This window comes from Typopeltis vanoorti, chromosome 11 (genome assembly GCF_054136105.1).
Source record: "Typopeltis vanoorti isolate ZY-2024b chromosome 11, IOZ_Tvanoo_1.0, whole genome shotgun sequence".
Lineage (NCBI taxonomy): Eukaryota > Metazoa > Arthropoda > Arachnida > Uropygi > Thelyphonidae > Typopeltis > Typopeltis vanoorti.
Window position 1 is genome coordinate 110,143,644 of NC_143559.1, and position 24,268 is coordinate 110,167,911.

Sequence of the window (24,268 nt, forward strand, 5' to 3'; positions counted from 1 at the left end):
AGAGGTAGAAGCTTGTGCTTAGGAGAAGCCAGAATGTGGAGAGTTTTCTAATAGGATGAAAGGCAATAAAAATATTCAGTGGTTTTATAACTTTTGCTACATGTTCAGTAATGCCATGCACATAAGGGATAGGAATGCAAGTTATTTCATTTGTACTGGATGAAGTAGAGAAACTGTTAAAAGCTTTTTTGATAAAAGAATCCTTAAAATGATTAGTAATTTTAATCTTAATTAAATTTTATAATTAAGATTAAATTAATATTTTGTAAATTTTTGCTGTAAACGTTTGTCTGAAGAACATAAAGAATAAGCACAATGTACCAAAGTCTTAATAGTTCCAGCCTTTTGACTAGGATGGTCAGCATGGATGTAATGGCTTGTATGAGTCTTCTTCCAAAAAACTGAAAAATTTAGGCTACTATCTTGTTGATGAAGAATTAGAAGACCTAAAAAAGGCTAATGGGTTATTTTCTTCTAAAGTAAATTGGATCCTGGGATAAAGTGCTTTAATTTAGAGAGGAACTACTGTAACCAGAGGGAGAGCCATTGCAAATTGCAAAAATATCATCCACAAATCTGTACCAATGTGTAAGTCTAGGTGAAATGTTATCAAAACTATATTGTTCAAAGGGTTCCACAAAGAAGTTGACTATTGTAGGAGAAACACTGTTGCCCATGGCTATTCCTTTGATTTATTGATATAATTTGTTTTTAAAGGAGAAGTAACCTAAATGTACTACAAAATCAAATAATTTAACAATATCTGAAGAAAATTCTTCTTAAAGTAATTCAGTGTTGTCAGATAAAGGAATATTAGTAAACAAGGATACAACATCTAAACTAATCATAATATCCGAAGCACCCATTTGAAGATCAGAAATTTTATTTTTAAAATCCAAAGTATTTTATAATTATCATATAAGTAATAGTTTATCTATTTGAAGGAGCAAGTTAATTGGATAAGAATTTAGTCATCTTATAAGGCATCATATACAGTGTACGACTGGTCTTAATGGGGTACCTGGTTTATGAAGTTTTGGAAAACTCTACAATCTAGGTGGATGACCAAAGAAGGTTTTAAGCTTTATCTTTTAATCTTTATCCCAGTTAGAAACATTATTGGTGAGTGAATTAAGTCTGTTTAGCTGGTACACTCACATTTGATTCTACAAGTAGAATCAAATGTGAGGATCCTATAAATTGAATAGTCTTGAAGTAGTAGAGACATTTTCTCTCATATTCTTTTCTATCTTGAACAACCTTAGTAATAATTAAATTATTGTTATTCTTCAATGATTTCATTGCTTTAAAATCAGAGAAAGAAATATTAGGATGTAGAGGCTTGGCACTAAAAATAATTTTTGCATATTTAAAACAAATCCTCTTAGCTGTTTTTAGAGATGAGGATCGACATGAGTACCTTATTGGGAGAAACAGTGAAATCATTTTCTTTTGATAAAAATGAAAAAGCTCATTCTGTGTTAGTGGGTGGCTGGAAATATTGATGACGAGTCTATCCATGTTACAGACATTATGAGTATTGGTGAATCAAATTTACACTTCAAATTATCAAGAGAAGCATTAAAAACACATTGGTAAGAAGTTGTTGAAATGTGTAGAATAGTGTTAAAAATTTCAGCCACTAATATAGATTCTATAGCAATCTTGATAGAATTGATTTCTCTGTTTAAGAGAGCTAAAGATTTTTTAGCTTTGTAAAGTTGATAATTTAAAAGTGATCTGCTAACCTTTAAGTGAATACGATGGGCTCTAAGAGACCTATAACCTTTTATTTTAACATTATGTATATATTTATATAATTTTTTAATAAGTTAGGAAATTATTGACCTTATTTAGTTATCTTACATTAGCTACTCAGGTGGCATTTTTTTAGAATTGTCTGTTATTGTTTAATTGCCATTCTGTGATCCAGTACTGACAATGCCTATGATACATAGGTGAAAATTCTAGAGTAATAAAGTTTTTTATGTGAGTTTTCCTGCATGTTTAGAATTCTTTCGATCAGATACTGTGGATGTTGGTAGTGGAAATGCTACAATATCTCAGTGAAGTTTTGGAAGGTTGTACAATCTAGGTTGACAAAAGAAGGTTTTAAGCTTTTTCTCTTGATAAATCTGTCTATACAGGTTGAAACTTTTGAGGATATTAAGTGATTATGGAAACCACACCACACTTTCTGACTGCTCACTACATTACATATATATATGATGAAGAAGATACATGTAGTGAGCAGTCAGAGAGGAGATTGACAGCATTTCTCATAGAGAGTCCTAACCCCCCCCCCATGCTTCTTAGATTATCAGCTTTACATACACATATCAGTCAGTCTTGAATGTTTTTTTCCCTTCCTTTATCATAATATCTTGCAACTTATAATAAAAGGGATTTAGGTAGTAATGAAACATTATCTCCTTCCTTCCTTCTAGAGGATTTTACTATTTGATTCTACTAATTACCAACTTCTCTAAAATCTTCACCACTACTCCAAAGATACTGACAGACACACTGGTGTCTAGTGCAGTTTTGTACAATGGAACTTTCTTAAGGTCAAGGTCACCACATTACATATGTGGTGACCTTAAAAACATCTCTAATATAATTAAAAGATTTACTTAGAAAGTTAATTTTATGATATTTTAAAATAATGTTTTGAAACACTGAAATGTTGATGCTATTTTTTATTTGGTTTATATAGGAAATTCTAACCTGTGATCCTACATATTACAGATGGACTCAGCATTTATTTCTTCAGATGTTGCATAAAGGCTTTGCATATAAAAGGCATGTACGTATTCTCTGATGATTTATACACTAAAGAGCAATACTTGATATAGTAATGCTTTCCAGAAATATACTTCCAATCTTATAATTGATATACACCTTATCACCATGCAGACAAATCAGCTTATAGGAACTTGAAATTTAATCTGCATTTGATATTTAATTTTCCATAATCTAGAATTGCTATTAATCATCATCAAATTCCTGACATGTACCCTCAAGGGGTTGTACAGGAGATGATAGTACTACATGAAAAATTTACATCATTACTAACTTCCTATCTACAATTTTCCTCCAAGTCAGTCTGTTACTTGTCAAGACTCCAGCATTATCAGATCTTATATTTCTATTGTCTAAGGCACTTTGTACCGTATCAATCCACCTATATCTTGGTTTTCTTCTGGGTCATGTTTTCCTGCAAACATGGCAGAGAACACTTGTTTTGCTAATCTTTCCTCTCCCATTCTGTTTAAGTGACCATACCACCTGAGATAAACTCTACTAACCAATTCCTGGATGCTGACAATATCAAGTTCTTTCCTAATATCCTCATTTTTAATATGATATTGCCATTGATGCCATCTGTTCACGTCTCTAATCTTTCTCAGGACTCTCATATCTGCGGTCTCTAGTCTTTGGGCAAGTGTTTTACTTCTGACCCAGCTCTCAGATCCATAAGTTAAAACTGGTTTGAACATGTGAGAAAAAATTAGTTTCATGTAATAAATTCCTACTTTGTTACAAAAGGAACATGCAGTATTTAATATCCACAAATTTGTTTTGTGCATTTCTATACATTTCCAAAAGTTCTGCACTATTGTATTGTAATTACAAAAGAAAATCTTAGTTTACATCCAGACTTTTGCACTTTAAAAATAATCCAAATTAATATTTTGAGCAAGGCTTAATGTTCATATATATATATAAAATGTATGATGAAAAAATAATATCCACTGTCTTTTCTAAGAAGTAAATTAAAGTCTTTCCAATTCCATTAGGCTTCTCATTTACCCTTTCTACAACAGTTTGGATTTTGGTTCTCAATTATTGCTGTTCAGGATCTTTTAATAAGTAACTAGAATGAAAATCAAAAGATCGAAAGAGAAATACATTAAGAAAATAAACCAGTAGTTTATTTAGATGGGAGATAATTTCATCACCTGGTTTGAGAATACCACCCTGCTTATTTGGAGATCTGAAGTGGTTGGCAAAAGATTGGTCTCTGAAGGTTTGGTCTTTGGATTCTGGACCCTTAGCCCATGTATAGTTAATCTACAGTAAGTTTATAACCTTTTATTGGTAGGATTCTCATGAACTGTTGTTAATGAGAATCCTACCAATAAATAATACCTACTTGAGAATAAATTATTATTATTTATCCATTTAAACTTTATACAAAGACAAAGATTTGGTCACCTGATTTTCAAAGTTATAAGGATGTATTGGAACAGGTCCGGAGAAGGTTTACCAGGTCAGTTTCAGGTCTATGGAATGTCAGATACGAGGAGAGATTGAGGGAATGCAACTTGCAGAGCCTTTTATAAAGAAGAAGAAGGGGGGGGGGGGAGATAGATTGAGACATAAATTGGTGAGGAGTTGTCACCAGATTAATGTGAAGGAAATTTTTCATAGAGTAGAAGGAAGCAAAGGTAGAACTAGAGGCCCTCCCTGGAAGCTGTATATGGAGGGTATGAGCAGATTCTTTGCATGGAGAGTGATTGATGCATGGAATGATCTTTTTGCATGAGAGAGTATAGACCTCATGTAATGAGATGAGTCCTTTGGTTCCTGGAGATAAGATGATAATAATATAAATATAAATATAATTTAGCATACATGCATTTTCTAGAGGATCATCATGAAGTCATACAAGTGATTAAAAGTAAATTCTTTTAAAAACGTACAGCTTTTTTTGACCATTTTGTAGTTATAGAATCAATGGTGTCCAGATTTTTTTTAAATTTATATCTATTTTTCTCTCTTTCTTCCCACTATCTGCTACCTTTCAACATGTTTATATTCCAAATGCAAAAAAAAACAAAAAAAAACACTACATACTGAGACTTCTCTAGTTAAAGTTACTGTTACTTACTCTTACTGTTATAAATAATAATAATTTATTTATTCATATGGCTCCTCCCATTCCTCCGCTGTCCCTTAGGACTGGTTGAGCCCTCCTAATGAGTGATTAAGTATGTATTTTATGACCGTAGATCCATGTGTTCACTGGGCCAGTTTACCTGTTTTTAGGGACGAAAAACCTGAGTTTTCAGGTGAAAAAACCCTCTACTTCTGTATGAGATCAGCTAACTCACCTTTAGTTGAAAGAAACCAGATAAAATTCCTTACTTCATGGACAAGAATCGAACCCAGATCTTTCCAACCAAAGGGCTTCATCTATACCAACTGAGCTACGGTGGCTCATAATAATAATAATAATAATACTGTGGATGCCATTTTCTGTGATGGATTTACTCACATATTTAGAAACTAGTTATTTCACTTAGACAGGCCAGATTTTTAAACAGTGGTCTAGCTATGAATTTTTCTCTCTCTTTCTAATTTCTACATGTTTATGAATTTTTCACTAAAAATTTTAATTGCAGCTGAATTTTTTTTTTAAGTCCTCAAACATACTACTGTATGCATAGAGGGATTCCAATGTAAGCATGCACACTAACTGTTCCTTTGAATGTAATTCCTAGTATTGTTTGTAATAACTGTACTGATGATGTCCTAAGATACTTAAGACAAAATGTCTACATATTAAAATTTCATGATTGTGGTATACGTGTGAATTTTTAGTTATGAATATTCCACAGGTTTCACTATGTATAATGTGAATTTCTGAAGCTGTTGATATGTAGCTAATTTCTTCATGGGTGAAGAAATTCATGGTGTCATTTTATCCATGAACTAAATCTATGCAGTAGACTAATCATTTTAACTGATCACATAATTACCCTAAGAAGGCTTTTATACACACTCTTTTAACCATCCAAATGACCATATGGATGAAATATATTGAATAATCTATGCATGTCCATGTTGTTATTATTATAATAATACCCAAACATTATTTCACTTTAAGTGGACACTTTGCATTCATGTATTTATTGATGGTAGTTGAACAAATAGACAACTAGCTTATATGTACTATTCTCTTTAACCTATAAAAATTCTTCTTATTGTACAGAAAAAATGGTCATATTATATATATATATATATATATATATATGATTAAAGTTTATAAGGTAAAACATATGGTAAACTGGGATAAGTTGATAGCATTTATTTACTTAGTAACATGACATTTCATCCCAATTGCACAGGATTTCTTCAGGTGTAAATAAACAAACTAGTTGACACACACTTTTAAATTAGTTAATTTATTTTTTTAATGCAAATCCTACCTATAAAAGGTTATAAGCCTATAGTATGTTAATATTAGTATCATGTTTGGGCTAAGCATTAAATAATATAGGAGCTCTGCTCTGAGACCAAGCATGAACATTTTCAAGATATTTCATGCCTCCAGAATTAGTTATTAGTCTCACATTAGGCAGTGAAATTTTACACATAAAGACATTCATGCCCACAGAAGATTTGAATCCACAGCTGTTGGCTGAAGAGAGGTATGCTATCCACTTTGTCAACCAGGCCAATAAATACCTGTGTTACTTTTATCATGTATTTCTACAGAATGGTAGAATTAATACTCTGGCAGTCAACAAAATATAAACTGTAATTTCTGCTGAAGATGGTCAGAAATAAAAATGAATTGTCACTACTAGAGAACATTTTCCTTCAAAATTATTAGAAAAGACACAGCTTTTGTTGACTAATATAAAAACATATATCTGAAATATACGGTAAATGTACTGTAATGAACAAAGCTGTGAATATGATCAGTGGTAATAGAGACTAGGTCATTTAGGTATTATTGAAGAGAATAAGTAGTTAATAGAACAGAGCCCTGTTTACCACTAACGAACAGAGTCCTGTTCATTGGTGGCAAAGCTCTAAAGAGAGATCCATCTATGACACTCAGTGAACAATGAAAGAGAGATAGTATAAACTTTCAACTGGTTATCCAGTTACAGAGGATGCCAAGTAGACTGAAGGAAGGCTGCTACTGAGCAGGCCTTGATGCCAAACACATCAAAAGAACTGAAAATGTTATGAGCAACAGCACATTTCTCTAAGCCTTTCCATGCCATGTATCCAGTAGAGGATGATGCAGTAGGCTAAGAGGTCAGCTATGGATCTAGATATTTGCAGAATCCATGCTGGTGGCAGGCTGATTATAGTGGAGAAGTTGACAGTTCATGACATTCTACATTATTCTGGAGAGAAATGAGGTTGTGGCAATTGGTAAATAGTTTCACAGCAGACATTTATCTCCATTTTTTGGAATTGAATAAATGTCTGCTTCCACGCATTGGGATAGATTCCAGCTGAGTATAAAAGATTGTAGAGTTAATACAGGATAGGTATTAGTTTTGGAGCAGAACTTTTCAGAACTTTATTGTCCAAGTTGTTTAGTATTCTTCTAATGTGTTTTTGTTCAAATATAAGATATGGGACACTTTTTGTGAGATCACAGACATGGCCAATTTGATAGCACTGGAGTCAAAAGGTATCCTCACTCTTATTGAAAAATGGCTTAGAAATCAGAGTGTAAAGTAGTGATTGTAAAAGATTCTGAATCTTGAAATGTTTGAGCACTACAAGGTTTGTCAAATTAGGATGAATGGAGTGAACTGTCATAAACAAATCTACAGTTAGGATTTGAAATCAGTGAGACAAGGTCATTTTATGTATGGGAAGAAGAGGAATAAGTGAAAGGATACATGAAGAACTGAAGGAAGGAAGCCATTCACCATGATGGTGAATGGACAGAGTGGTAAACAGTATTCTCCAAATTTCTGTGGCACATCAAGAAAGTTGACGAAAGCAGACTGCTCTGCTGTAAATTGAGACTTACTAAATGGTTGCTAATTAATTGCTAATTACCGTTATGTGATTCCTACTCATAAAAAGTTGTAAACCAGACATTTACTGTTTTTATGTGATTTGTACTCATAAAAATTGTAAACCAATGATATATTTTTGATTTTGACTGTTGCTGACTTCTGTTATTTTGGAGAGAACTTAGGTGAGGACAGTGGATCATGGAAACAAGTCCATATTCATCCCATCCCAAAAAAGGGAATATAAAAGTTTACCATCCTACCGTAACTAGACTCAAGTCCATGCTGTGGGGTAAATGCTAGTTGAGTACGATAGAGTGTGGAGAAGATATTGGACAAGTATTGGTTTCAGAACACAGATGTTGAGCAGAACAGGTGAAAATATCATCTGGACCAAAAGGCTGGGAGTAATAAAAAACAACAACAGAGCATTGCAGTACACTATTTTTCCTATATAGTTGATTTTCATTTATAGCAAATGCTTTTATGTGACTCCCAAAGTTTTTATGTGTAAACCTATAGTACATTTGTGCCATGGGCATGCTAAGGATTTTTTTTTTTCTATTTTTATTTATTTTATATATATTTTGTATTTTTTACTTTTTTTTTTTTTTACATAGTTCAGAAACCCTGTTCTAGAGACCAAACATGGAACTTTTTCAAGTCGTTTCAGGCCTCTAATAAGCAGAATGGTAGCCTCACACTATGCAATGAAATTCAATGCAGTGAAAAACATTCATGTCAACTGTGGGATTTGAACCCACAGTCTGTTGGTTGGAGAGTGAATATGATATTGGCCAACCAGCCTAGCTGTTATAGCAAACTCTCTCACTGTGACAAATTACTAAAAAATATCAATCCAAGTCCCCATAGGCATAGTGCTCTGCTAAAGAAACTTTGTTATTCCTGTGGTCCCTATGACTTTGCTCTACTTAGAGTTCACTGCAGGTAGGGAAAGATTTTATCAAGATTGGGTATTGGCAGTCTTTTGTCAATTCCTGACCTAGAATGCCATGCCTTACAGAGCCGTCTGTAAGGCATGGCATTCTTTTTTAACCTAATTGTTATAATGGAGTTCTGGAAGGGATTATTGACCAATACTGTGACACCCTCTCTATGATGTTATCGTCTCTTTCTGAGTAAAACAGTTTTCTATTCTTCAAATTTACCACATCTCCTGGCCAGTGTGTTTTGGTAATATCTATTATATCCCACTTAAACTTCTCCAGCTCTTTCACCATCAATTTGGCCTTTCCGTTTAAAAAGAGTCCTTATGTTTAATGTTAGGAGGTGGATTATTTTTTGAGCTGACCACATAGCATATTTCTCAACTATTTCCTGTGATCTAAAAATAGTCGCATCATATGCTCCAAATAATGTAGTATTATCTTGGCTCCATAATAATTCTCTATCCATAAGGGGTTTTGGCAATTTAATGCAGCCAGTTTGCCACTCCTCTGCTGCATTTTCCTTCTAGCTCTAGCTAGGCATGGTGGGAGAGAAGGCAGACTCCCATTGCACAAGAAGAACAAAGTAAGATAGAAAAGATTCACTCCTAGCCCACAGATACTCTAATAGCATTGGGAGGAAGAAGTAAAAATATAAGAAAGAAAGAAAGAAGGGTAGGGACCGGTATACAGATAATATAACAGATGTGTATTACATGAGGTAATACATGGTCCAGCATCAAGTACCTCAGGTTCACCACTCATGTACTCACTAAAGTTATCCCCTGAGAATTATTTATATATTGCAGTGTTTATATTTAGCAATATTTACTAAATGAAGACTTTGGCTTGAAAATTTCTGAGGCTTTCCAACTTTCTGTGTGCCATTTTTTTCACCCTTAGAACTGCTTTATAATATTTTTGTTGTATAAAATATTACATAATATTTACATAATGCATAGCATGATTGTGTCAGTGCAGGTATGGACTTCTTTAGAGAGAATAAGCAAGAGTGATTTGAGTTTTTTTTTTTTTTTAATTATGATATGCATCCTTCATCTACCATAAATAGTAAAATGCCTGAAATTGTTGTTCCCTCACTAAACACAAAGGCATGAGGACTAGATTTTTCACCAGAGAGTGGTGATGCTTTGTTAATGCAAATGTTTTTTGTTAATGGTTACATATAACCTGTATTTGATCTATGATGCCAAGCAAGAAGGCACTCTTCACTCAGCCAGATGCAACAGAACCTACACCTCTGATCTGTGCATAGTCTCCAAAGACTCTGAAGACCACCCTCTGCCAACAACCAGAACCATTCTCAACAGATTCTCTAACAGCCAGCATTGTCCTACACTAATAGAGACAGGTACATCAATCCCAATCATCAGTGGAACACCAATCGCTAGATGGAACCTTTGCAAATCCAACTGGAATATGTTTGAAAAGCAAATTGAGCAAATCGTTACAGCAATACCACCAACTCTTAATTGCTATCCCCGATTTGTCAAACTAATCAAACTGTAGCCAAAGTCTCTATTCCTAGAGGCTACAGAAAACAATACATCCCGTGTATTGTTTTCTGTAGGGATACTGAGGAACTTTTAGCCAAATATGAAAAAACTGAAGACCCAACTATTGCTAAGGTGCCCATAGCAACGCTTGACAAAAAACAGAAAGGAAAGATGGATCTCAACCATCCATGAACTTGACTTCACCAAATCTAGCCAGAAAAGCTGGGCACTTCTGAGAAAATTAGGGGGGGGGGGCAGAACCGACAACATACAAACCACCAGAGGTAACTCCTGATCAACTGGCTAATCATTTACTGAAAACCCCCAAGATAAGTCCCAGCTCTACCAGGCAAATAACTGTGCAATCTCCCATCAGAAAAAATCTGAAAAGAGCCTCTGAGCTTCCTGAACTTGTACAGTCAGTTTCCCTTGAAAAAGTGTAGGAAGCCTTAAAACTCACCAAGAATGGTAAAGCTGCAGGAGTGAATGGTATCATCTCCAAGTTTCTAAAAAATCTTGGCCAATGAGGTCAAATATGACTGGCTGCTGTTGGATCCTACTTCTTCTCAATCTATACTTTGGATCCAACATGATTACTATTATGATGTTCTTAACTAATTGACAAGTTGTAAGTTGATTTCTAATTCAAATATAAAGAAAATTTATATTTAAAGACTGCACCACTTTATATCTGAATTAGTTCAAGAATTGAAGATAAACCAACTCTCAACTACCCTTCCTTTATATGTTGTTATTATATATACTGGCCGAGTATATTTAACTTACTTAATTTACCCGCTTTGGTTCGAATATTTTATGAATGGTGCAGTAAAAGAGATTTAGGCAAAATACAACCTTGATTAACAAAAACAAATATTTAATTTTAGAATCACAAATTTTACACTTAAGTTCAAATCAGTAATTAAGATATCACAAACATTTTAGCTTCTCTGATAAGTTCAATCATACAGACTCAGACAAAGGTAAATCTGTTATCTCTATAATACAGTCTTCTCACAGTTCCTTAAGTTCCAAAATACAATAAAAATTGCAGTAACACCTCTTCACAAACAAACATCTTTAATTTTACACTTCAGCTAATTCTCCGCAATAGTTACTGTTAGTATAGAGAAATTCTAAGATGAAACTCACACACTTCTCTGTATAGGAATATTAATAGTTGGAATAATCTTACCGATAATCTTCTTTCTTCATCAACTTACACACAAACACTTTTTATAACCGTAAACATTTTAAACAGTATACAGCACTGATTAAAATAAATCTTCTAAGCAATAACTGAATTAATTAACGGTTACAATACACATAATCAAACGTTCTTGCATGAAGCACTATTGATCACTCACGAATTAAGGTAACACACAATAATTCCTTAACTTGAAGTTTTATATGCACAGTTGTCCATTCCTCTGGCATTCAATTAATCCTTTAGGCACTATAATTCTAAACACAGCTATCGTTAAACTTCAACTTTACAGCCCCTACTTATTCTCTAGTTACTCCGTGCTATGCTTCAAGATTTCATGTGTCCTTGAAAGGTCGGTCCTGAAATTAAATTTCAGCTATAGTATTTCTGGTCACTCAGCTATCTTCCGTTGCTTTACTTGTTATTCTGAAGCTTATTAGCTAATTGCTTCTCGACTAGTAGACTTTAATTAGCTGCTTGAGTGACTCGCTGACTCTATTATCACTATTATCGCACTCTGATTTACTGAATCAATCTCCTTTTTGATTCCCTCTTCGAATGCCGAAGTAGAATATCCTCTGATTCCAACCGAATGCCAATCCTCTCTTTTCTTACATTTTCAGCGTTCTTCCTTTTATATCCCCTCTTCCTGCCTAAATTGTTCTCGTGCTCTCTTTAACTCAAATCCTTTTCAGTAAACTTTCAACATTCTCCCTCACGCTCTGTTCCAAACTCGTGCAAGCTATCTAACATACGTTTCCATGACAACAAAACAAAACATAATAAAATTGAGGTATTGCATAACGCTAAACCTATACAAGTAGGAACAAATAAAGAATATTTACATTCAATTAATGCGCAGTTAAAATATCAAATACAAATTCTTATAATATTAACATAGCAATAAATAAAATAGCTTAATAATATTTTAATACAGAGTCTTATTAATATTATTATTAATACATATCTTTGATTAAATAATTAAAAATCAAATAAAGTTAAAGGTAGTTTTATGAATATTAATTTATAATCAAGTGATTTACATTAAATAATATTTACAAGTCTAGCCTATGTGATTGAAGATCATGTTGGATTCTGAAGCAAATAATAATTACTCCAATCTCTATATTATCAGAATCCAACACTGCCCTTTTCTCAAATATTATAACAACTGGAAAACTACCTAAACTGTGACAGGAAGCCAAAATAATTTCTGTGCCCAAACCAGGGAAAGTTCCAAATAATATCAAAATTCTATGACCTATCTCCTTGCTTTGCTCCACCTTTAAGCTTTTTGAACAAATTCTCCTTAAAAGAATTTCACCACTCATTGAAAGAACACTCCCGATTGAACAAGCTGGCTTCAGGCTGGGAAGAAGTTGCTGTGACCAGGTCCTGGCCCTGACAATGCAGATTGAAGCAGGCCTCCAGAAGAAACTTAAATCTGGAGTCACTTTCATCGATCTAATCAACTTATGACAGTCTGGATCAGGGGCCTCCTCCTAAAGTTAAGCAATATCATGAAGTGCAAAACAACTTTCCAGCTTTTTGAATTCATTCTCTCCAACAGAAAGATCCGGGTTCATATTGGTGGAAAAAAGAGTAGGCCCAGATTCTCCACAATGGTCTTCCATAGGGCTCTATGTTATCCCCTTTACTATTTAACATCTACATGTTTGACTTACCATATACCAGCTGAAGCAAATATGTATATGCCAATGATCTTGGTATCCTACACCAGTCTGCCTCCTTTTCCAACCTGGAAACAACTTTGAACACAGACCTGAACATCCTGGAGGGTACTTTAAGCAGTGGCACCTGAAGCCAAACCTAACAAAAACTGTGTCCACAGCATTTCACCTGAACAATGCAGAGGCAAATCAACATCTCAATTTCTCTTTCTGTGACAAAATGGTAGAACATGAGCCTCACCTGAAATACCTTGGAGTGAGCCTGTCCAGGCTCACTCCAACCTATAAAAGGCACATTGCCAACCTGTCCAACAAAGTTAAAACGAGAAATAATATCATCTCATGGCTTGCTGATGTCTTAAGGTCATCTGCACTAGCCCTCGCATTCTCTGCAGCAGAATACTGTGCCCCTGTCTGGGAAAGAAGTGCACACACACTAACATTATAGACACCCAGCTAAACTTTTCCATGCGCACAATTAGTGGAACACTGAGAAGCACCCCTCTCCCCTGGCCTGCCTGTCCTATCTGACATTGCTCCACCAAATATATGGAGAAGACAAGCTTTGATTAAAGTATTTAATAAAGTAATGTGCAACCTGCTCCTGTCCCAGACTCTCATAAATCCACTTAGTATTCGCTTAAAATCATGACACCCTTTCTGGTCCATTGACAAACTCTCTTCAGCTGCCTTACCCTCAACAACTGACATGGAGAGAACAACGGTCCAACAATCTTCCAACAAATTGTTTCCTGGTTGAAGATCCCTGTGCTCTCTGCAGCCTGGTTTTGCCCTTCCTAGGAAGATTTAGTCATCTATATAAACAGGATCAGAACTAACCAGGGCAGATGTGGCTACCTACTGCATAAATGGAGACTCTCAGACCACCCTTATTGTGACTATTCTCCTGCGGCCCAGACGATCACTCATATTGTGAATGATTGCCCAAGATGCCAGTTTCGTGGTGGTGGCCTCCAGGACATCCACAAATTGTGGATGCCCTGGAGGTGATACCAAGTGATGTAGAAGTCTTATTTCCATATATGAGTAGCTAAAAGGTGTCACACCTTATTATTAAATTTCTCTGGATTAGAGATAGTTGTTGGAAGTTTTTCCACTTGATTATAGTATAAATTAAAGATACCAAGAAATTATATTCTTGGTTTAATCCTTTATCCAAGTGTAAGCAAACAAAGTTTGTACCTGAAGTATTTTCAGGACTGGGCAACTCGTATATAGAGGCTAATGACTTCACTAAGGCAAGGGATGTGAAATCATTGGTTTCTATGTATGAGTTGTCCCAGTCCTGAAAATACTTCAGGCATAAACTTTGTTTTTGCTTACACTTGGATAAAGGATTAAACCAAAAATATAATTTCTTGACATCTTTAATTTATAAATTTTATGGTTGCTATGCTTTGTAATTCAGAAGGCCTGGTCAGAGGGTCAAATTCCAGATGATTAGAGTAGATCTCTCTCTTAGTATCCCTCTATCTATAAAAAGGGAAATAAAACTGATCTGAGAATTATAGAGGAATTGTCACTCTAGCTGAATGTTCCTGATAAGATTTATATAAGCATACTTGAAAAAACTTGTGGAAGGGAAGCTTGGAGAAGAACAAGCTGGATTCAGGCCAGGTTGTCAGGATTTTAACTTTAAGACTAATAGTTGAGAAATTATGTGAATATAAAGGATCTGTAGTTGGGTTTTGTAGATCTATAAAAGGTATTTGTAAAGCAGTTCAAGATGCTACAATTATATGGTGTAAATGGTACACTATATCAAGCAATAAGTAGGATGTATACACCCTCTGTCCAAAAAGAAACCAAACTTTTGATAGAAAATAAAACGCAGGCCAATTATAATTATTCAAATCATTTATTTCAATCAGTATACTCTCCCTCAGCTTCAATACAATGTTTGGCACGTCATGAGTTTTTTATATCAGTTTTTGGGATACTGTTGGGGTTGTGGTTACTGCCACTTGAACGTTTTCAATGGTGTCGTATCGCTTTCCTTTCATCAGCAAATGAAGTTGGGAGAAGAGAAAGAAATCATAGGGTGCTAAATCAGGTGAATACGGCAAGTGATCCAACACAAACTTGGTTTTTGCTCAAAAACTGCCTCACAATGTTCAAACAATGAGATGGTGCATTATCGTGCAAAAGTGACCAGCTGCCTGCATCACGATATTCATGCCATATCCAATGAATTCTCGCTATCAATCTTCAAAACTTTGAGATAAAACTCACCATTGACCGTTTGGCCAGGCAGGATGAATTCTTTGTGGATAATGCCCTTGGAATCATAGAAACAAATCAGCATTGTCTTTACTTTTGACTTCTCCAAGTGACTTTTTTTCGGATGCCCCTCTTCTGGTGGTCTCTACTCAGCACTCTAGCACTTTGTTTTGGGCTCATACTCAAAACACCATGTTTCGTCACCAGTAACAATCGTTTCAAGGAAGTTTGAGTCCTTACGGACGGTTTTAATGAGGTCCTTGCAGTGTTCAGTTTGATACATTTCTTGGTTGTCGGTCAACTTGTGGGGAACAAATCGCGAAATCAATTTATGAAGGTCCAAACTCTCGGTCAAAATGTTCACAGTTGATTTTGGAATCTCCAATTCATCTTCAATCAATCTTACAGAAGATTTTGGGTTTTCTTTGATGAAATCATGCACTTTTTGGATGTTTAACTTTGTTCAGTCCAATTTTTGGACAGCCCAGCTTTTCGCTTAAACCACTCGTAAACTTGAGTACGGGATAGGCATTCATCATTATGCTTTTTGAAGCATTTGATGCATTTCAGTAAAACTTTTACCAAGTTAGTTTAACACAAAAGTCAGTCACAGCTCTCTGTTTGAAACTCATTTTCCGACCATTCGTCAAAACACACTGTCAATCATGGCACTGTAACTCGTCTTCTAATGAAACAAATGTCATAAACAGTTGACACAACACTAATGAAGAGTGCCGCTTTCGACCATAAAAACAGGTGGCACCATTAGTTTCTTCTATTTTTGAAAAGTTCGGTTTCTTTTTGGACAGAGGGTGTATGAATTGTAGGTAAGTAGTTAGAATTGAAGGAGGTACAGAAAGATAGTTGTTTAGGTGTGAGACAAGGATATATATTAACTTCACTCTTATTTATCAGTATATGGATCACATTATGAAGAAAAGTGGCATCAAACCTGATATCAAAATTGGAGATGTAAATATCAACTCTTTTCTTTATGCATATAATGTTATGCTCCTAAATAAATCCAGTATAACTCTGCAGGATTCCATAACTAAATTCAGTAACAGCTGTAATAAATTTGGCACGAATATAATGTATAAAAATATGAAGATTAATCAAAATGCCTATCAAAATAGGCAGAAACATTGAAAACATCAACTGTATACTAAATGGAGAACCTATAGAACAGGTAAAATATTTCAGCTGTTTAGACACAATTTTTAATGAAGGTTGAAAAAATAAATATGGATATAGACAATAGAATTTAGCAAAGGTGGTATGATCAGAATTCAGCTAAATAAATTTATATGGAATAAGACAGAAATTAGTGAAAACACTAAACTAGCTGTTTAATAATAAAACACGTAAAGACCACAATAATAACTTTTAATTAATAAAGGTACAAATATTTCGTACTGAAATTAACAGTACATCTTCAGTGTCATACAAACAGTTAAAAGAATGGAATACAAAGTAAAGAACAGTCGGTAGATCACCAATTAACATTGTTGCTGCATGCTAGGAGATTAATTACTAAATATTATTAAATAATCCTTTAAAGATAATTAATTTTTATGGTTCCATAAAATAAAAGTCTCCCAGATTTTTGACAGAGAGTCATTTCGATTTAGATTCGGCCGATGTAAAATAGCTTCACAACTTTCTTTAAAGAGGTGTTCATATTTGAATCTGTATCTATGGAGGAGAAGAGCTTTATTCCACTGGATATTATGAGTAGTTTCAGTGCTGTGTTGTGCTCAACCAGACTTATGAGGTTTCATGTATTCAGTATAATATTGATGTTCCTTAATTGTTTTTTCCACAGGGTCAAAGCTGTATAATTGAGAGGAGACCTCCACATAGCCTTTAAAGGAATGCGGAGAACCAACCAGGGCTTCTGACCTAATGTCCAATCCTCACCTTCTCGCGGTGCACACTGTTGGGTATCTACCTGGATATTGAACGAACGAAGATAGGCTGGCAATTTGGGATTTAGCCGACCAAATTGTATTCTTATTGGTTAAACCAAAATAAAAAACGATGGTACGACATGACAAAATTTCAAGCCGGCTGGGGCGTTGCCCGGTTAAACAAGGCAACCGTTGTTTTCTCCAGGGAACCAGGGCAAACAGCGAAAAGTCAGCTACTGGAACAAATCTGAAAACAAACCCCAACTCAACATTACCAGAGTTAAAGATCGGTACTATCAACATAAGAAGCCTAAATGGCAAAGAAATGGAGCTAGCTGAGGAATTAGATAAGTACCAGATCGACATAATAGGGGTGACCGGAACAAAAAAGACAAAAACTGTTGCGATCTTTCTGAGCAATAAATACAAAATGTTATATTCAGGCAATGACAATCAAGGAAAAGAAGGAGTAGCCATAGTATTCAACACAACACAAAATACGAGGCTAATCTTCTTGAATGGCAGTCAGTCTCAAGCAGAGTAATGTGGGCAAATATGAGAATGGGGAATTGGACAATGAGACTTTTTTGTGCCTATGGTCCCACAGAAGGTTCTACTAAGGTAAGTGTAGGATTTTTTGAGGCTTTAGAAAAACCAACTGACACAATGAAAAAGGAAAAGTTGGTCCTTGTTGGGGATCTAAGTAGCACAGTAGGAAATGATTGTGAGACATACAAAAATATTTTGGGAAAATTTGGAGAAAAGAGCAAAGCTAATAATAATGGCAAATACCTGTTGGATTTCTGCTCAGGACATGGACTGGTTATTACTAACACCATGTTCCAACATAAAAATGTGCACAAATTCACATGGAGAGAAGACGCAAGGAATATGAAAAGTCTCATTGACTATGTTATTGTTGATAGTCATGTTTTCTCCCTGGTGCAGGACACCAGAGTGTACAGAGGATTTCAAATTGGAAGTGATCACTATTTAGTCTTGAGCTGGATAAAATTGAATTTCATATTGAAAAGAATAACATGTAAGAAAGTTTTAAAGCGAATAAAAGTTGAGCAGCTCTCAGATGTGAACTGTAGACTAAAATACACAAAGATTATTGAAGAAAAAATGAAAGAGTTTGCGAACAGGAATCAAACCTTGGAGATTCAGTGGCAAACTCTGAAGAAAACATTGATTGATTCTGCCAGAGAGGCGTGTGGTGAGGTTGTCTGCAAGGATGAAAAAATCAGAACTCCCTGGTGGACACAGAAAGTTAAAGAGGCAGTGAAGGAAAAGAAGAAAGCATATCAAAAGTTCCTGTCAAATAAGTAAGCTTGTGCTCTTAGAGAATACAGAGACAAATGCAAGAATGCTAAACACTGTGTAAAACTAGCTAAACAAAAGTCATGGGAGGACTTTGGCAAGAATATAGAAAATAAATATCAAGAAGGTGGCAAAATATTCTGGAGATTGTTCAAGAAGCTTAGGAATGGAGGAAAGAGTGCTGTAAAAGGAGTTAGAGATGATAAAGGTGATATGAAAATGGGAGAAAAAGATATCCTTGAAGTATGGAGTAATTACTTTGAAAAACTGCTAAATGAAACAAGCAGTGATGACAGCACAGTGGTAAAAAACACTGACTAGGCATGCAGTCAGGAATACATATCCATACTTGAAGTAGAAAAAGCCATCAAAGGCTTGAAATGTGGAAAAGCAGCAGGAGTAGATGATATTCGACCAGAAATGCTGAAGGATGGTGGTATAAAGTCTTACAGTGGCTGCACTGCATAGTTCAGAATGCCTGGATAGAGGGACGAATTCCCGATGATTGGAGTAGAGCTTTCATAGTACCCGTATATAAAAAGGTAAATAAAACTGAATGTCAGAATTACAGAGGTATTTCCCTACTGAGTGTTCCTGGCATGATCTATGCAAGTATACTTGAGAAATGATTGAGAAGAATTGTGGAAGAACAAGCTGGATTCAGGCCAAATAGAGGCTGTCAGGATCAGATCTTCACTTTACGACAAATAGTCGAGAAAGCATGGCGATATAACAGAGATCTGTATTTAAATTTTGTAGATTTGGAAAAGGCATATGACAAGGTGCCAAGAGAGAAGCTATTCAATACGCTACAGTTATATAGTGTCAATGGGACATTATATCAAGCAATACTTAGTCTTTATTTGAGTTGTAAATCAGCAGTTAGAATTGAAAGAATTACAGGAAGATGGTTTAATGTTAAATCTGGTGTGAGACAAGGATGTACATTATCCCCTCTGTTATTCATTATCTATATGGATCACATTATGAAGGAAAGTGGTATTAAACATGATATCAAAATTGGAGATGTTAATGTCAGCTCTTTGCTTTATGCGGATGATGTTATACTTCTAAATAAATCCACTACAAGTCTGCAAGATTCTCTGATTAAAGTGAATAACTGTTGTAATAGATATGGTATGAAGTTCAGCAATAAAAAGACAAAGACAATGAAAATAGGCAGAATCATTGAAAATCTCAACTGTGTTATGAATGGAGAACCTGTGGAACAAGTAAAACATTTCAGTTACTTAGGCACAATTTTTAGTGAAGATGGTAAATTAGATATGGAAATAAACAACAGAATCAGCAAAGCTGGTATGGTGGGAAGTCAATTGAATAAATTCATATGGAATAAGAGAGAAATTAGTCAGAACACTAAATTAGCTGTATACAAGACAGTGCTCAAACCAGTTTTAACTTATGGATCTGAGAGCTGGGTCAGAAGTAAAACATTTGACCAAAGACTAGAGACTGCAGATATGAGAGTCCTGAGAAAGATTATAGGCGTGAACAGATGGCATCAATGGCAATATCATATTAAAAACGAGGATATCAGGAAAGAACTTGACATTGTTAACATCCAGGAATGCGTTAGCCGAGCTAATCTCAGGTGGTATGGTCACTTAAACAGAATCGTCGAAGAAAGATTAGCAAAACAAGTGTTCTCTGCCAGGTTGGCAGCAAAAGAACCCAGAGGAAGACCAAGATATAGGAGGATTGATACGGTACAAAGTGGCTTAGACGATAGAAATATAAGATCTGATAATGTTGGAGTCTTGATAAGTAACAGACTGATTTGGAAGAAAATTGTAGATAGGAAGTTAGTAATGATGTAATTTTGTTTCATGTAGTACTATCATATCCTGTACACCCCTTGAAGGTACATGACAGGAATTTGATGATGATGATGATAAAAATAAGTGAAATGAGATTCATGAAGAGAACTGAAAAATAGACATTATTAAAAATAAAATAATAGAAGAAAAGCTAAACAAATGTAAACAGAATTGGATAAAAGATATCAACCATGTCCAACAACCAGTATCCTAAACAATTAATAAACAGCAGAATAATCCAATTAGAAAAAGAATCACCCAAAACATTCACTCAAATATTTTACATGAATATTATTCCAGTGGAATATTACTGGTATTGCAATTTTAATGGACATTTTGCATCCCTGTTTTGATTGATGTAATTAACTTAATTAGCAAAATTACATGTAACCTAGTAGTACAACTCTAACGAAAAAGTAGGAATTATAGATATTATTTCTGGAAAATTTTCCATGTTACAAAGAATTGTGTAGGAATTATGTCTTCTACACTGTGTGCAGCATAAGATTTGGACTTGTTGCATGTTACTATGGCATGGTTGCACAAAGTGATTCTCTGCTAAAGAAAAAGAGTGAGTAGGTATGAATGCAGCTTCTGCTATAGTCTGTCTCACCACAAGTGTCTCTTGGATGCACCTTTAAAGGACATGATATACTACTATAATTATTCAGAGAATAAGAAATACATCTTGAAGTATTTTCAGCTTCTGTGCTTTGCAGAACTATGGTTTCTTCTAGTAGTTTTCAGACAAATGCTCACAGTCAAGGCATATAGTAGTAATATATGCTGTTAATACTTTCAACTGGCTATTAGGCATGCATGCACGCACGTGCGCCCCCCCCCCCCACACGCACACACAGAGAGAGACAGAAATTCTTTATGTCAAGTTTGAGTTCTGAATTTGAATTCCATTTAGGATGTGAATAATTATTGTAATGGCTTTTTAGTGAAGTTGAGTCAGCAAGCCTTGTATGGAATTAAGATGTTTTTCTCCCAGAAACTTGGGTTTTTCATCTCATGAAGCAGTCAAGCTAGCCAGAGAATATTCACAGTTAACAGAAAAAAAAAAAATTACACACACACACACACACACACACACACACACACACACACACACACACACACACACACACACACACACACACACACACACACACACACACACAAGGGTGATCAAAATTAAAGTATCCCTGTTTAAGGCCTTTGTAAAGTACCATCCAGTAATCTAAACGCTGCCGAAACTTTGCAGGAATACATTGTGCATCATCTGAAAGTGATATCTGACCAAAAAAAAAAAAAAAAAAAGCAGTTTCAAAATTCACCACCAGGGGCGTTGCTAACATCAGTTGCCAGGAGGGTTTAAAAAGATGGACACGAGATTTTTCCCTTTATTCTGGTTGTTAATACCATCCACAGTGATGGCACTAACTTTTTTCCCAAATGTGCTTTGCTCATGAATATGTACTAAATAATTGCAATGCTGTTGCTGCTCTGTGTGAATTTCAGCACCTAAACAAAAGTTGATGAGGGCCACTATCTCCATATGATCTGCAACAAATGATTAGTTGTTTTGAAGAAACAGAATCAGTGACCTTCAGAGGTCACAAGCCATTCAGTTCACAACAAGTGAATGAAGTTACTACTGCCATTACAGAGCAGGCTATGAATAACAGCATTGGTTCCTGAAGTACATATGCTGTAATAAGACACATGGATGTGGCTTACACAGCTGTCTGGAAAATTCTGTGGAATATTCTGCATATCTGCCCATCAAGATATTTGACAGAGGAGTTGTGCCTGCAGGACTTTGAAAGTCGACTCACATTCACTTTAACATTCCTTGCTCAAGTAAAATTGAATGCTGTGAAGCTGTGGATGATTTTGTGGGGAGATGAGACTCACTTTCACCTGAACAAAGCTGTGAAATACCCACAGTTTGCCAGATATGGGCAACGAAAAACTCACATGCGATCCAACAAATTCTTTTGCATTCACCCAAAGTTACTGTCTGGTGCAGGTTTACAGCTTCATTTATCATTGGACCATTCTTCTTTGAGGACATTTGCCAGTTGGATTCTGTGACCTGCTCAGTTACTGACAGGAAGTATCATGTCAGTATCATGTGGCACAATAAAATATGATAAACAATTTTATTGTGCCACAGCATAGAGTGGTCATGCAAGGTAGATTCATGTGGGGTGGTCATATAACATAATTAGTATCACATGGAGTGGTGTCCTGCAATGAACCTTGGGACTCCATGAAGTAATCATGCAGCTATAATAATAATAATAAACTTTCAACAGATATCTTTGCTATATATTTCATGTATTCATTACTAATGGCCTCACTACAGAAGCAATCACACTTAAGCATTACTAACTTTACATTCTTTCTTGTATAGTTGTACGGTGATCAGCATTCATTATTAAAAATTATTGGAAACAACCACTGTGTTATAGTAAAACTTCATTTTAATATAAACCAAAATAATCATCATACACTTTACATATCTTTCACTATCCTCACAGTAATAGGTGATCTTAAAGAGACTGAAGAAGAATTCTGGAGGTTTGTGTGCTAACCACTGTATACAGTGACTTTTCTTGTCGGTTAGTGAAATCAGTTTCTTGTATACCATAAAAGCTATGAATTTGGATTGTAGATATTGCATCAATGTTTATAACAGCATATACTCAACAAATTCAGTTTTTTGCTTTTAGTATACTGTTTTTCTCTTTTGAAATCAGAGTTCATGATTCAAATATTATTTTTAACATTACTCTTATACAATGATCTCTCAATTAACCAACCTTAAGTTAACTGACCCTTGAACGTTGTTGGATCTTTTATCTGAAATCTTTTAGTCTGTTGGAGATTACCAACAGACTAAAACCCTATAACTCTAGACTCCCCCGCATATATGGGCTCCCAAAAATACACAAAGAAAATGTGCCATTACGTCCCATAGTGGATGGCATTGATTCCCCCACTTACAAACTAGCCAAGCATTTAGCCAAAGCGCTCTCACACTATACTGGCAATACACCATCACACATAAAAAACTCAGCCCACTTCAAAGCCAGTATAGAAAACCTTACACTCCAACACAATGACATAATGGTCAGTTTTGATGTCTCCTCCCTATTCACGAATGTCCCTCTCAAAGAAACCTTAGAGCTAATCCAAGCTAAATTTCCTTCCGATATCTCAGCCCTATTCCAGTTTACAATGAACTCAGGCTATTTCGTTTGGCAGGAAAAATTCTACAAACAGATAGAGGGGACAGCCATGGGTTCACCACTTTCCCCACCCTTGGCCAACTTTTTCATGGAGATGTTTGAAGAGAAAGCCTTAAACTCAGCCCCACAAAAACCTACCATATGGCTTCGCTATGTTGATGATGTTTTCGCTATTTGGCCACATGGCCCAGATTCACTCCTCTCCTTCCTAACACACTTGAACAACCAACACCCTAGAATCAAATTCACCCTGGAAAAAGAGGAAAACAATAACCTCCCCTTCCTAGACACACTAGTCACCCGCCAACCTGATGGAACCTTGGTTTTCTCAGTTTATAGAAAACCCACCCATACAGGCAGATACATTCACCAACAATCCCCCCCCCCCCTCACAACAATATGGAGTTATTAAAACATTATTCAACAGGGCAAAAATAATCTGTTCTAATGATCAAGCCCTAACCTCTGAACTAAATCACATCCGTGACACTTTCTCAGCCAACGGCTACCCCCTCTAAAAAATCCAAAAAATACTTAACCCAGTTATCCACAACCCACCACCCCCTCCCCCTCACAA

The 24,268-nt window shown here is 35.3% G+C and overlaps 1 protein-coding gene across 4 annotated transcripts in view; it reads left to right on the forward strand.

Annotated features, from left to right (window-relative positions):
* LOC150101933 (putative leucine--tRNA ligase, mitochondrial) overlaps positions 1 to 24,268 on the forward strand; it is a 212,305-nt gene that overhangs the window by 51,095 nt on the left and 136,942 nt on the right. For all 4 annotated transcript variants that reach the window (XM_090400328.1, XM_090400327.1, XM_090400330.1 and 1 more), the window contains exon 7: positions 2,717 to 2,806. In XM_090400328.1, the coding sequence (XP_090256454.1) occupies positions 2,717 to 2,806 (90 nt within the window). The remainder of the gene's footprint in view (positions 1 to 2,716; positions 2,807 to 24,268) is intronic.